The sequence below is a fragment of the Sphaerodactylus townsendi genome, linkage group LG04, assembly GCF_021028975.2.
Source record: "Sphaerodactylus townsendi isolate TG3544 linkage group LG04, MPM_Stown_v2.3, whole genome shotgun sequence".
Classification (NCBI taxonomy): domain Eukaryota; kingdom Metazoa; phylum Chordata; class Lepidosauria; order Squamata; family Sphaerodactylidae; genus Sphaerodactylus; species Sphaerodactylus townsendi.
The window spans coordinates 151,417,861-151,432,658 of NC_059428.1; the positions used below are offsets into that span (position 1 = coordinate 151,417,861).

Sequence of the window (14,798 nt, forward strand, 5' to 3'; positions counted from 1 at the left end):
GCTTCAGGCCGATCCTTCATTGATCTGGGATTGGACTAGATGGCCTGTCTGGCCCCTTCGAACTCTGTGATTCTGTCTCTTGCTTTACCCTTTCAGTATAGAGTGTTTTTCATCAAAGAATATTCAGAAGGCCATCCAAATTCTGCCATTCGTGCCTATATTGTGTAAATGATACCTTGCGTTTACTCTGGTTCTGCTGGTCATGTGAAAGGAACAGGAGCGTGGCAGGGCGTTCAAGCCGACATCCCGTTCCACGAGGAATCACGTCGTGCTGCCCTTCTGAGATTTCAGCAGCTGTTGAACACAGGTTTATGCCTCTATGAGGGCTAGAACCATACTGTTTCAAAGAAAAAGCAAGCTGACGTCACCAGACATTTTTTGCATCCAGTATTATTTTCTGCACTTTGTCCTTCCTGCCAATCACATCGCACACCATCCTATATGTCGCCCTTGGATGTCCTTTCAGCTGACTGTTGGCAGGCAGGTAGTTTGCAAAGTAGCCTTTGTGAGTCAGCTGCGTGGCTGGATATTAGAACAGCACTATCGAACCAATAAGACTATTTTCACAGCGTGACTCATGGCATAAAGGGGGGGGGGGAATTGAAAGGGAGAAAGGAAGTGGTGTTTGTTTTTCGTGCTGGCTGCACCATATAAATCAACTCTCTGCTGCTTCTGGATTGTAGCTTATGAAAGCCGGCAGGAGCACCATTGATTTGATGACGGCTGTTTGTAAGGAAGGGTTGATGGAGAATTGTCCAGAATTCCATTCCTGTGACCCTTAAACTAAAGCATGAAACTATCAGTTGTCATGTAACTACTCCTTTTCAAGGGGAGTTGAGAGGCGCAGATTGACATTCTTATTTGGGAACAGTGGGCGGGGTGGGTGGGGAAGGTACATAAACATGGGGATAATTGCTCCCCAAGGTCTCTGTGCTGAGAGTGTATTTATTTGCCGGAAAAGCACTCTAGGAAATGCCCCGGGATGATCTGATTAAAGGAATCATAATCTATTGAGAATCAACACAACACACTGAAACACACCAGTGATGGTATATTTAAATAACACTGGAGAGCTTAACAGCACCTTAGCAGTGTAAAAAAAACCCAGCATCATAGAGCTTGAAAAACAGGAAAAACCAAAAGACCTCTGTTTTAAGCAGAAGTTTAAACCCAGGGATGGCTCTGGGTTGCGTGTGATTTTGAGGACCCAGATCCCCTCCCAAGCAAACCATCCCCTTTTGCGATTATTTCCCATCTTGTACAGGAATGGTTGGAGTGTGAGTCTTTTCCACTTCTGTGAGCCCACAGGCAAAGGTAAAAGGAACACCATATGCATGGATCTGCGGCCGTCTCAGTCAATTAAAAAAACCCACACCGGTTTAAACCTCCCCAAGCAATTTTTAAAAAGCCCATTTAGCCTCAGAATAAAAACAGCACAAATGTGTGAATCATTGCAGTCTTTGATTTCACGCCAGAGGGCAAGTAATAGGGTTGCCATCCTCCAGGCACAGCCTGGAGAACTGGCATTACATCTCCTCTCCAGACAAAAAATACCTGTTCCACTGACAAAATGACAGCTTCAGAGGGCAAACTTTTGGTATGCCTTCTCCAGATTTCCCCCTTCACCAAGTACTGGCTCCAGATCTTAGTTTCCCAACCCAGAGTTGGCAACCTGAACAAAATAGGCCTTCAGCTCCAGATGGAGGAGTGAAAAATGAGACATACAAACAGATTGATTGATTGAAGGCCAATGAATTACCTTGAGAGGGAGCTAGTTGATATTAAATGGGCTAATGAAAGGGCAAGCAGTTGTGTCCAGCAAGGGTGGTGGAACAGTGAGCGAAATAGGCACGAGATGTTAGTGGACTCTTCAGCCCCTGCCAGCGCCTGGCCACCGTTGTATTGCCAGGCTGGCATGGGAAGCTGGGATGGGAATTGGTGGTAGTCCATAACATCTGAGTGCCAAAGGTTCGCCACGGTAGAGTGCCAGTGTCCGGGCCACCACGGTGGTAGATCATCTCAGAGTGTTACCGCGGATTTTGCCAGGTAACAACAAGTGATTTCAGCTTCCCAGCAACTTAATGACTTGCGAGGAAGCTGATGTTCTTCAAGCAGGAGGGTTCTTTATTGGCAAGTGATGATTTCCTGGCACAGCTCAGCAAAAAAAGGACTCCCCTAATGGCTGTGCATCAGCCCTTTTATACACATTTCCCCAGTAACTCCAGAAGGGCTGTAGAGTTGCAGTCCCACCCCATAGTGTGCAAAACCAGGAAGGGGCGGTCTCCTTCCATTAATACAGAGAAAAAATATCCTAGAATCCACCAAAGGAGAGAAAACAATCCCTTTGCACACATGTGCTGGATGAGATCAAATCCCAGAAGAAAAGCTTGCACCTTCATTGCCTGAGGTATGGTTCCTTGGGAGTGTTAGACAGGAGACAAGTTTAAATGATCCAATGAATTCTTGGATTCTGAAAGTAAGGATGTGAACAGTCCAATGAGCTTCTGGATCCTGAGAGTAAAACTTCAAACAGTCCAATAGCAAAACAGGGTGACATCTTTTGTTAGTCAAAAGGCCCTTTTGTTGGTGAAGATGAGATTACCTGGGTGTTGGTCCAAACTGAATTCCAGGACTAACTTCCTTGTCCCTTAATATCAACCTTTCTGGCCACTGCTTTGGCCATGAGACACAAATTTCAAAAATAACATTTCTAAACTTAAACGTTAGGGAAACCTTAAAGGATAAGCACATGTACTTATACTTATGGGTAAGACTTCACAAATACTTATTGGCATGGCTTTCTTAACTCTAACAATAACAAAACCTTAAGCTAACTAAAGAACCTAACTAATATTAACATCCTAAACTGCAGGCACATCATAAATTCAACTTAAAAGGGCATTTATTACATCCTAGAATGGTACAAACACAAGGGAAATCATATGGCATTGGCACAGTCATACATATACATTCTTGTGAACCTTATGGGGGCTTCTGAACTACACAAGTCTCTGCATCTGGGCATGGAGCCAGTGTAGCCAGGCAACCTGACTTCAGGAAAATATTTATTTATTTTCCTGTGGCAGTAACAAGAGGAGGGTAAAATACCCTCTAGGATTATCTTTCGCTTCCTGCTATAGTTGATCCTGCCCAGAAATATTCAGCATCATTGAGCACATAGCTCCACCAGGTTTGCATATATAGTGACAGTCCAAGGCTATGGCAGGTGGGGAGAGAATTAAAAAAAATAAGGAGTGCCTGCAAACTTTGGGGCTTGCTGAGGCTCATTTATGACCCATTCGTTTGTGTTTCCTTAGAAGCAAATTCTACTGCGCTGATCTGGATCACTCCAGTGCAAAGGCTGACAATGGCAAGCCGGGGTGCCAGTTACCTCCTGGGCCATCCGTAATTTCTTTTATGGCACCAAGAAATTGGGTTACCAATAAAAATGTCATTCTAATTATGCTCATATCAGACATTGAAGCCGAATGGGCTTCAAACATGTTGAAGGATGTTGACGTTGAACAGGCTTGCTCTATTTAACTCAGTCATTGTGTTGTGTGGCCATCCTTTCTTGAAAGCAGTCAGCGTTTGTTACTGTTTTACTAATTGAGGAAGATGATAGTTGCCTGGTTCACCAGATTACAGTCAGCCACTCTTAACCACTACACCATGCTAGCGTCCACCCACAGGGAAGTGGTATGTTTTTGTGGGTTTTTTTAATTAAAATTAAAAAATAAAGAGGTCAAGCCAGAGGGGGATTCAAATCTGCTCAGTTGAGAATTCAACAGATAATTTCCCTGTGCGTTTTAATTTGTACGCTGATACACGACACAATCGTTTTCATGAAGAATTACTTCTAATAAATAGCATGTAATAGATACATAACACTAATATTGTCTTCTGAGACATTTATATTTCTACAATTTTAATAATAAGGTGCATTTTATTCCAATAGTTTAAAAGCAATTATTAATATGGCAAACAAGCATTTATTAAAGCGCCTTTTATGCATTATTAAACCGCCTTTGATGAGATGCAACGTTCCTTTATGGAATATTATTTTAATGGCCATTAAGAGCCATTGCAATGCATGATGCCCGATTTCAGGGGGAGAACCACGTGGCCCTCAGACGCCTCGTTTCCTCCAGCTTGGAAGACGATCCTGGACTCCAGCGAGCCCTTTAAACTCTATGGTTATGGTGGAGTCCTCTCTATGCTCCGAAGCTGCCCTTTCGCCTTTTCCCAAAGAGATAAGGGGGGAATCCACCCACTTTTAGCAACACTTCCGGTCTCAAGCGGAAGCCAGCTATTCCTCTCCTTTTGACCCCATTCTTACATTCCAACCTACCCACCCACCGCAAAATAAAGAAACTGGGTGGCAATTTTAAAATATTTTAATTGATTTTCACAGTGTATTTGACAGGGTCGAATTAGAACAATACTAGAAAATAGATAAAAGAGTTCAAACAGAGAAGACATCTACCCAAAACAATATCGATTAAACATTACATAGTAGATCCCGATATGACATTCTAATATTATTAGAGAAACTGTGATGGACTCTTTTAAACAGCTAACGTTTAGCCACCTGCTCCCAAACACCTTTACTGATCATATTGTTAAGCATTGCACATGTTTTAATTCTCAAACTATTTTTGCTTACATGGCTGATTCAGCTTCATATGCAAAGTCAAGTTTCCATTTCTTATTAAATTAGACTGGGTCTAATTTATTTTAATCATAATGCCTCAAAAAGACCCAGGTTTGGCTCGCCGTCACTTTCAGCGACTCCAAAGCAGCGGCTGTAATGCTGCGCCGCGACCTCTAGAGGCAGTCGCGGGTCTTCACTGACCCGTCGGGCGTCGTCATAACCGCGACGCTCCTATCTCTTGCGCCTTCCTGTCTGGGCGTGCGCAGAAGACGCGGGCCGGAAAGAGCCCACCCTAAAGTGACAAGGGGCAGGGCCTTACTGTCTGGGCATGCGCAGAAGAAGCGGGCCGGAAAAAGCCCTCCTGAAGTGCAGACAAGGGGCGGGGCCAAGGGAACCAGGCAGGAAGGAAGCCGGAACAGCCTCCTGTAAAGCTGAGGGGGGTCGCTCTGAAGGGGCGGGAGAGGAGACGAGAGGCCGGGCCCTGGCTGAGGAGACCCAGAAAGGGGGCGAAGGGCGCAGCCGGTGAGTAGCCGCCCCCTTCCCCCCTGGGGATAGAGGATCTCCCCACCAGGCCTTGCCCAACCCCCTCCCCCAGACCCCTGTCAAACCCCGCCCGTGGGTCTGGCCAGCCGTTGCTTAGCAACCTCCGCTTCAAATACTGCTCCCCTATAAGCACTTTTCTCCCCTCCCCGCTTGTGACCCCTTCCCCCCACTCAGCCCCCCCCCTTTACTGGCCTATAGGAAGTAGCCCCACTCAGTTATTTTTTTTCATCCCATCCCTCTTTCCTCCTCCTCTCCACAGATATTGCTCCTTTTGAGGAAAGCCCACATGCCTCACTGGTGAAGAGTCTGCTTTGTACCCAAAATATAGCCCTTTCCGTCCCCAGTGCATCCAGTTAAAAAGTGTCAGGGTGGGGAAAGGCCCCGGGCTCAGTGGTACATAATCTATTTTGGCCCCTGGAAAGCCCAGGGTTCAATCTCCAGTTGAAAAAGGAGCTGGTAATGTGAAGTTCATTGAGAAAGTGACTGCCTGTCAGAGTGGACAATATTGACCTTGGTGGGCTGGTGATCTGGTTCATTATAAGACTGCTTCCTGCATGGACGGGAAAAGCCTAAAATCCTGGGCGAACCACTGCCAGTCAGGGGAGACCTTGATAGACCAAAGCCCAACAGAAGGCGGTCACTTAGTGGCAGAGATCTACTTTGCATGGCAAAGCCCCCATTTCAGTCTTCAGCATTTCTAGATAAAAAGTTGTAGGTGAGACAAAAGAGACACCAGATAAGCCACTGCGGGGAGGGGGAGTCGAGAGTGACCTTGAGTTTCAGATGAAGAAGGGCTGTTGCTTAGTGGTAGAAACATCTGCACTCAGGTCCCAGATTTACTCACAGCATCTGCTTAAAGGATCAGATGATGTAAATGCTCACTGGCTGACTGGAGTAGACTGTCCAGATGTGTTTCACAACTTTGTCCTGTTGGTCTTTTGACAGCTGTCCAGATGAGCTAGCTGTTTGCCTCTGTTCATGCCCTGGTGTGCAGAAGGGGAAATTGTCTGGCTGATTGCACTGGGACCTTAAAGAATCCACCTTTGCCATGGAGCAGGGCAGAAATAGTTGTCTTTAGTATTCTACCTTAGCATATGTATCTTAATTCCTGCCAGCTTGGGAGGGGGGGTTAAAAATAGAGAACAGAAGTTTTTTAGTGCACAAGAGGAAGTGTATAATTTGGACTGAAACCGTTCCATACATTCACAACGGGACAGGCTGTCAAAACTTTGTCATTGAAAACATTGAATTCTTCAGTTACACAATGTAGAATATGGTTGAAATCAGTTCATTTTTCAGCAGTAGATAAATCCTTTAAAAGATTGCATATGTCTGTCATATATACAGAAATATTTACACAGGAGCAGCAGTGGCGTAGTGGTTAAGAGCAGGTGCATTCTAATCTGGAGGAACTGAGTTTGATTCCTCGCTCTGCTGCTTCAGCTGTGGAGGCTTATCTGGGGAATTCAGATTAAACCTGTGCACTCCCACACATGCCAGCTGGGTGACCTTGGGTTAGTCACAGCTTTTCAGAGCTCTCTCGGCCCCACCCACCTCACAGGGAGATTGTAAGCCCCTTTGAGTCTTCTACAGGAGAGAAAGGGGGGATATAAATCCAAACTCCTCTTCTTCTTCCCAGGATGTAGGGAAACCAAACCAGGGCATTCTGTTCTGAATTTTTCCTTGGGGAGGGCTTCACAGTTCTAACTGGGCTCACTCAAGTAATGTTAGAACTTCTTATTGTAGCAGAAGGGAAGACTAACTTTTCCTGTGTTGGGCTACTTCATGTTGAATGCGCCCCTAGCAAAAAGGAAAAATAGTCCTTCCTTGTACAAATATGTAAAGAAAAGTTCAAGCCAGCCTTTTCCCTGGCATGCTATGGGTGTGTGCAGTATTGTTTTTATCAACAAGCCATATTTACTCAAGATGAAGACAGCTGGGAATGTAAGGTGATTCCCTCTAAAAGTGTTACGTGCAAAAACCTTTATTATTGGACATAACTGTAAGAGGTATGTTAATTTTTTGTGTGGGGATGGCGCTCGGCAGAGGCCAATTTACTGGTGATCCCTAGCCCCTCGATGATACGGCTGGCCTCCACCCGGGCCAGAGCCTTTACAGCTCTGGCCCCTGCCTGGTGGAACGCTCTTCCATCAGCTGTCCGGGCCCTGCGGGATCTTGCTGAGTTCCGCAGGGCCTGCAAGACTGAGCTGTTCCACCAGGCCTTTGGGGAGACCAGCCGTTGATAAGGGGCCCTCCTTTTCCTCTCCCCTTTTATGACATCATGGGGACCCTGCCACCCCTCCCCTTTTGGGGTTTTGTGGGAACTGATAACAGGCGCCATCTCAAGTTAATTGATGCTGCATTTTAAATGGGGTAGGGTTTATCTTATTAGAGCTGTTTTAATCCATATTTATTGTATCTAATTTAATGTTGTGCTCTATCTATTTTGTTCACCGCCCTGAGCCCTTCGGGGGAGGGCGGTTTATAAACCCAATTAATAATAATAATAATAATACGTAGGAAAATGTCTAATCTTCCATTTGGATGGCCTCTTATCTAGAGTGGTGTAACTCGGGAAACATGTTGCCAGTTCTGCTGTGCGAATAACTTTGGCTGCTCCCAGCCAAACTCTTGACTTGTGTTTTTTTTTCTCCCTGGATTTGACTGGAATTGGTTAGAGGGTTCAGGCCTCTCTTTCCCTGATGCAATTTGGAGGAATGCCTCTGTTTGTGGGAGGAGGTTTGTGTTTGTCTACCATGCGTACAAGGAAGTTTAATCTTCTAGCATGCTGCAACGAAGGAATTCTTTGAGCCAGTGTGATGCGTTGATGCCTTTTCTTGGCATCCGCTGGCAGAGCGCAACCTTGCAATCCAAAAGGTATTTTGTGGAAGAGGTTAGCAGTTGTGCATATTTCTTTTTCATGATGTTTAGCTGGGCAGTCATTTTGGGGTTCAGCTTCCGAAGTAACTGGAAATGTTGGCAAACCAGCAATTGGGGTTGTAAGCAGGGCAAGGGGCATCTTTGCACCTGATGAAAAGGGACCTTCCTTCTTTGCCCTTTGAAGGCTGCTTCTGGGAGAGAAAGCTTGCTCTTAGCTGTAAAGAAGTTCAACATTGGGAGATGCCTGAAGGCTGATTTTTTTGCTCCATGTGGTGTTAGTTGCAACTGTTTATTGCATCTGCAGATGATTCAGTCCAAAGCATGAGTGTCTTTCAAGGGTGGGTGGTGGTTTTTGAAGCCCTTCCAATTCCCTCCAGAGCCAGCGTGGGTTAGTGGTTAAGAGCAGGTGCACTCTAATCCGGAGAACTGGGTTTGATTTCCCACCCTTCCACTTGAGCTGTGGAAGCTTATCTGGTGAACCAGATTAGCTCATGCAACACATGCCAGCTGGGTGACCTTGGACTACTCACAGTTTTTTGGAGCTCTCTCAGCCCCACCCACCTTGTTTCTTGTGGTGGTAGGGGGAAGGGAAAGGAGATTGTAAGCCTCTTTGAGTCTCCTTATAGGAGAGAAAGGGGGGATAAAAACCCAAACTCTTCTTCCCTCACTACCCAGTTCTTGCTTTCCCAAAGTGCACCTTCCTCATGGCATGAGACTACAGTGTCGAGCAGTCAATTTGATCTGGCTTGATGCCTTGTAGCAATGTGACGTTTTGAGTTGTGAAATTTTTAAAATTCAGACTTCAGTCAGCAGTTCAGTTCTGTTTGTCTCCTCTTTCCATTTTATCATTCCAACAGTCCTGTGAGGTAGGTCAGACTGAGAGAGGGTGACCTTCAGCTGCACGAGTGGAGATTCAAACCTGGGCCTTCCAGATCTTAGTCTGACACTTTTCACCACAACACCACCCAGGCTGTCGAGCTATGAAAAATATTTCAGACCATATAAAACATATCCCCTTTTGCTGTAATGTGAGACAACTAACTGCATGGCCGCTGCATTAACAGGATGCGGGACTCTCCGGACCTTTGGTCCAATCCAGCATGGCTCTTCCGGTTATTTATACATTCTTATGAATGTGCAAATGTCAATCGAAACAGATCGAAGAATCACGCAGAAGGCGGCCGGGAAGACTGTTCCGCTTTGCAGAAATTCAAGTTCCAAAATAATAATGGGGCTCTCCAGAAAGGGCTGACCTTTTTCTCCGGTAAAGAAGCCCCCCCGTGTCACGTCTGCAGTCTTGTTTGCTGTTTGCGGACTTACAGACACTGGGAGTCGCAAATCACTCTCCTAGGACACTTAAAAAAAACCGCTGGGCCAGTTTCTTGCCCTGCAGCTGTGCAGACTTTCAATTTCAGTTCCCGAGCATGCTTTAATTGTTGACAGTCATCCGCTTTACAGTCTCCCTTCCTCTGGTTTCTAATAACTCAGTCGCTGGGGTTGGACTGAGGCCACAGCGCTGCCGGCAAGCTCTCTCTGTCTGCTTCCCTTAACAAAAAGAGGTTTTGTCTCTTGTTTTTCGCAATTCTTTTTAAACCGGGCATCCTTTCCCGCATCAGACACCAGAAGGCTGGGATTTTTGGTCTTTCAACCTGCTGACTGGGGACTTATATCTGATCTAAAAGGAAAGGTGAGGTTTTGTTATATCAGGTCCTGGTCTTATTCATGTGAAGATAAACCTTATTGTGTTTGAAATACATTTTCCCTCCTCTGAAACGGGTGAGAGAGCTCCGAAAAGCTGTGACTCACCCAAGGTCACCCAGCTGGCTGAATTCCCCAGATAAACCTCCACAGCTCAAGTGGCAGAGTGAGGAATCAAACTCGGTTCCTCCAGATTAGAATGCACCTGCTCTTAACCACTGCACCACTGCTTTACTCAGAGGAGGGGTAGGGTCTGCCCCAACATCTGCCTGTGAGTCTGTCCATGTGCTAGCATACTTCAAGTGGGGGTGGGAGGATACTGGGCCAAACACACAATGGGAAGAAGACACCCCGCCCCTCCCACCACGCTGCGTGTGCATCTCCAGGGCTTGACTTGGATCCAGCCAGTCTCTGTTCAAGCTCAGGAGGCAAAGCATTTGAGATACTTGCCTCAGTTTCTCAAGTGGAGAACCAGCAAAATGGCCAGGTGTCCCATTCTTTGGCACACCTGTTGGGCTTTGCCGATCCCTGGACAAGACCCTACCTCCCTTTTTAAAAGCAAGAAACTGCTGAGGTCAAATTTGGATGGGCGAGTCAGCCACTGGTCTTACCAAGGTGACAGGAAGGAAAGCGCAGGTTAATTTTCTCCAGAGCATCTGCTGTGCCGTAGCCTCCCCAGATGCATGATCTTTCTGGTCTCTTGTCTCCAGGTGCTGTTGAAGGACTGAAGGCCATGTTTGGGGATTTGAATAGTTTCCGGAGCCACCGAGGGAAAGGTAAGCTGTCTTTCCTTGTTTCCTGTGCGTTTGTCCATGGGTGGGTTTCTGATTTCTCTGCCTTTCTGCCCATTGTGGCATTTAAGGCAGATTGATCGGAGAAAATGTATTTCCTCGAGGCGGGAAAACTACTTAAACGAGATGCGTGCCGTAGCCTCTGCTTATCAAAGTGTTCTCCCCTCTTGGGAGACATCATTCCATTTTCATTAAACGTGCTCCTTGCTCTAAAGCCAAAGTCGCCAACATTTTTGAGCCTATGGGCACCTTTGGAATTCTGACCCAGGGGCACAAAATGGCTGCTGAAGGAGGCAGAGCCTGCCACAAAATGGCTACCGCAGCTTCGTTCAGCCACATGGTGAAGATCCTTGTGCTATGGTAGCAGTTACTGCCAAAGCAGTGTATTTAAAAATCTGCACAGCTGGGCAGATTTCCAGTGGCTGCTTAGAGGTCTTGCTGGGCAAAAAACCACACCTCGCCTCGTCCACTTCCTAAAAACACTTGGCGGGTACCAGGAAAGATGTCGGTGAGCACTGTGGTGCCCATAGGCCCCATATTGGGGACCCCTGCCCTAAGGCTTCTGGGTATGTGAAAATGGAAAACTGCACACAGTTATTAGGACTCGTTCCAAAGGAACGGTCGTGTTGGCTCTTGCTGCAAACAGGCTTAAGGTGGCATAAGGTTTCAAGAAACGGTGCCCACTTCATAGGCTACACGGGAGATCATCAGCTGCCAGACAAACATATGCACAGTATCAGAGGGGAGAATAACAAACAGTGGGGTCAGATGGTCACTGATAATGCAGAGAGTGAGAAATAAACAGTCTGTTCATGGCCCACCTTTGCCTCCCGCGCCTTGTGTCTCTGTGGCCCCTTCCACACATGCAGAATAACGCACTTTCAGTCCACCTTGTCTCATCAGTAGCAGCCTTCTGCCTGCCTCATAATGTCCAGGGTTCCAGAACTGTCCCAGCACTTAAAGATCCATGCCTGACGTTGCCTTGGCGAGCACGCTGATGGCCCGTTTGCGTCGGGAGCTGGTGCCCTCGAGCTTCCCTTCCGTTCCGCCCTTATTGCGATGCAAACGCGAGAAGCCGCCGGGACCTTAAAGAATACATATTTATGACCCGCTGGAAAGCTGTGGCTGGTCGATAAGCCTGCTTGCCTTCCTTCAGACAGGATAAACCGCACAGACGAGGGGGTAATCCTCATCTCGGACTCCTCGGATGAAGACTTGCCTGTGATGCTGGAGATTCCCGTTCGCCAGCAGTGGGAAGAAGAGGAGGAGGACGACGACGTGGTCATCTTGGTAGAGGTAATACTGGTCCCTCCGCTTCTGTTTTACCTGATTTGGGCCTTTGAACGGGCAGAAGTGTTGCAGTAACTCAGCCAAGGGCCGATATGGTCCAGTGATAAAAATAAGAGGTAACTGTCTGCAGCACAACAGCTCGATCGCAGTCCAGCCACACCTCGGAGACCAACACAATTTTCAGGATAGGGCCTTTCCAGAGTCGGAGCTCCCTTCATCAGGAATCTGGCAAAGGGAGCTTTTGACAGTTGAAATCGTGTTGATCTCCAAGGTGCTATTTCTGGGCTGTTACCTCAAACAAGGCTACAGAGACCCCGATGCAGCTCTGCCTTTCTGCTGTGAAACTCTCTGGGGGATCTTGGATTATAGAATCATAGAGTTGGAAGAGACCAGAAGGGCCATAAAATCCAACCCCCTGCCATGCAGGAAGACACAAGCAAAGCACTCCTGACAGATGGCCATCCAGCCTCTCATAAAAAACCCTCCAAAGCAGGAGACTCCACCACACTCCGAGGTAGTGCATTCCACTGTTGAACAGCCCTTACTGTCAGGAGGTTTTCCCTGATGTTTAGGTGGAACCTCTTTTCCTTCACCTTGAACCCTTGACTCCTGGTCCTAGTCTCTGGAGCAGCAGAAAACAAGCTTGCTCCCTCACCAACATGACATCCCTTCAGATATCTAAACATGGCTATGATGTCACCCCTTAACCTTCTCTTCACCAAAGTAAACATTCCCAGCTCCCTACGTCTCCCCTTGTAGGGCATGGATTCCAGACCTTTTACCATTTTGCTTGCCCTCCTCTGGACCCGTTTGTCAATGTCCTTCTTGAATTGTGGTGCCCAGAACTGTACACAGTAGTCCAGGGTCAGCCTGGTCTCTTCCTCACAAAGTTGTGGGGAGGATAAAACTAAGGAGGGGAAAACCAATTGTGTCCCCTGTTGCGAGCTGATCCCAAGTAGGAGTTTGCTGCATGAAATGTTTTCCCAAATAAAGGGGAGGAGAGCTGAGAGGGCGTCCTTTAGCAGACGTTGTTCCATCCTGCCACCAAAAGGGAGCATAAAATGTCTGCTCAGTCCTGAGTCATTCTTCAAACACCAGGCTTCAGCCCAGTCCCTGTGGTCTGTATCCTTTTTAGACTGCCGCCAAGCAGCTTCTGCGACCCAACGTCATCAGGCCGGCTGCTCACTGGCACGGCGTGATCCAGCTGGGGGAAGGAGTTTCCGAAGGCGACGGGACTGCAGGGCCTCACGACCGGCCGAAGACAGCCATGTCCCCGCGGCTGCTTCCTGTCCGCCGGAACGGCGTGACACCAGCCAAGCGGGAGAGTGAAGAGCAAGTCTTGGAGCTGCCGGAGTCCCTGGAACCCACCAGGCCGAAGGAAGAAGGAGGGACCGTTCCGGAGCCGGGTCCTAGCGTCGCTCGGAGGAAAGAGGCCAGACCTACCAGTGCCAAGGAGGTTGTTAATTTGGAGGATGTGGTCCTGGTAGCTGAGCAGAAAGGACAGGACCAGAGGACTGGGAACCCGCCCCCGAGGCTGGTGCCAGACCTTGGTAGGGGCAGCCGGTGCATCCAGGAGAATGCTCGGCTAGACCACCCGTACTTCCAGCCTGCTGACAAGGAGCCCCAGGTCGCAGGCGGTCGCCTTTCTCACCGGCCAGCCCAGTTGAAAGTCGTACCGGGGCCGCTCCCCAGGGAGTACCCGGAAGAGATCCCTGGGCCCGCCTTCCCCCGGCCTGAACCGCAGCAGGACGCCATCCCGGGCCCTGCCTCGCCTCGTCTGGCTCACCCGCCGGAGGAGAAGGGAGGGCACCCTGCAGCAACGAATGAGCAGGCGGGCCCGGCCTTTCCTGTCCAAGAGCCGCTCAAGTCTGGTGCCAGCAAGACATTCAAGCCGGTCACTCCTTGGCTGGACAATGACCTTGCTGCTTTGCTCATCAGGGAAACGGTCAGTGCTAATTCCCCCATTAAGCGGGCAGGGGTTGTGGGTAATGGATGTCATGCTCCCTGGGCACGGGTGGAGACGTTGTGGTGCGGGACTAAACATTAAGAGTTTCAGATGAATACCTGGGGGGGCCTGGGTTCGAATCCCCACTCATGCCATGGAACCTCCCTGGGTGACTTTGGTCCAGTCACGTTCTCTCAGCCTAACCCACTTTACAGGGTTGTTGTGAGAATAAAATGGAGACTGCTGTAACTCCCTAATTATCTCTCCCTTTCTTATTTTCCCCTGTGCTTTGTGTGTGTGAAGTGTGGTTGTTTTTGCCGCCCCCCCCCCTTTTTTTTAAATGCCTGTCCGCCCAAAAAACTCTGAGGTGTTTGTATGCGGTTTTCTTCCCCACCTGTGCAGGAAGCGAGGTTTCCGGATATAACCAGAGAGTACCTAGAAGAGCTGATCCAGAGTAAGAACTACTGTAACTTGAACATGTAAGTGCGCGGACTTTTGTGGCACTTTCAGAAGTCCATTATTCATTCATTCATTCATTCATTCATTCATTCATTCATTCATTCATTCATTCATTCATTCATTCATTCATTCATTCTCCTTTTATTGGCATAAACAGAAGCCCATTAATGATTTGGGGGAGGCGAGCAGAAATAGCACGATGGAGCTAAGAAGCTGGCTGTCGGCATCTCTTGTATGCTTTCGTTCAGTTGCGTGGGGATTCCATTTCTCAGGGATTCCATTTCTGGGGAGTTGCAGTTACAACCAGTTGCAGGCTGGGACTTCTTCTTTTTTAACATTTTTATCATGCTTTATTGAAAGATTGAAAAAAGAAATACTAATCATATCCATAGCATTATAGAAAGAAGTGAAACAACAAGAAAGGAAGAAGAAGAGTTTGGATTTATATCCCCCCTTTCTCTCCTGCAGGAGACTCAAAGGGGTTTACAATCTCCTTGCCCTTCCCCCCTCACAACAAACACCCTGTGAGGTGGGTGGG

The 14,798-nt window shown here is 47.8% G+C and overlaps 1 protein-coding gene across 2 annotated transcripts in view; it reads left to right on the top strand.

Moving 5' to 3' along the window:
* Positions 1-5,055: 5,055 nt before the first annotated feature.
* Positions 5,056-14,798, top strand: part of RNF216 (ring finger protein 216) — a 51,935-nt gene continuing 42,192 nt past the window's right edge. Inside the window, exons 1-6 of one of the 2 annotated variants that reach the window (XM_048493920.1) lie at positions 5,058-5,176; positions 9,694-9,764; positions 10,486-10,551; positions 11,723-11,862; positions 12,992-13,801; positions 14,204-14,280. In XM_048493920.1, the coding sequence (XP_048349877.1) occupies positions 10,509-10,551; positions 11,723-11,862; positions 12,992-13,801; positions 14,204-14,280 (1,070 nt within the window). In that variant the 5' untranslated portion in view covers positions 5,058-5,176; positions 9,694-9,764; positions 10,486-10,508. Of the gene's footprint in view, positions 5,177-9,693; positions 9,765-10,485; positions 10,552-11,722; positions 11,863-12,991; positions 13,802-14,203; positions 14,281-14,798 lie in introns of both variants that reach the window. The other variant, XM_048493919.1, reaches the window with a different exon arrangement.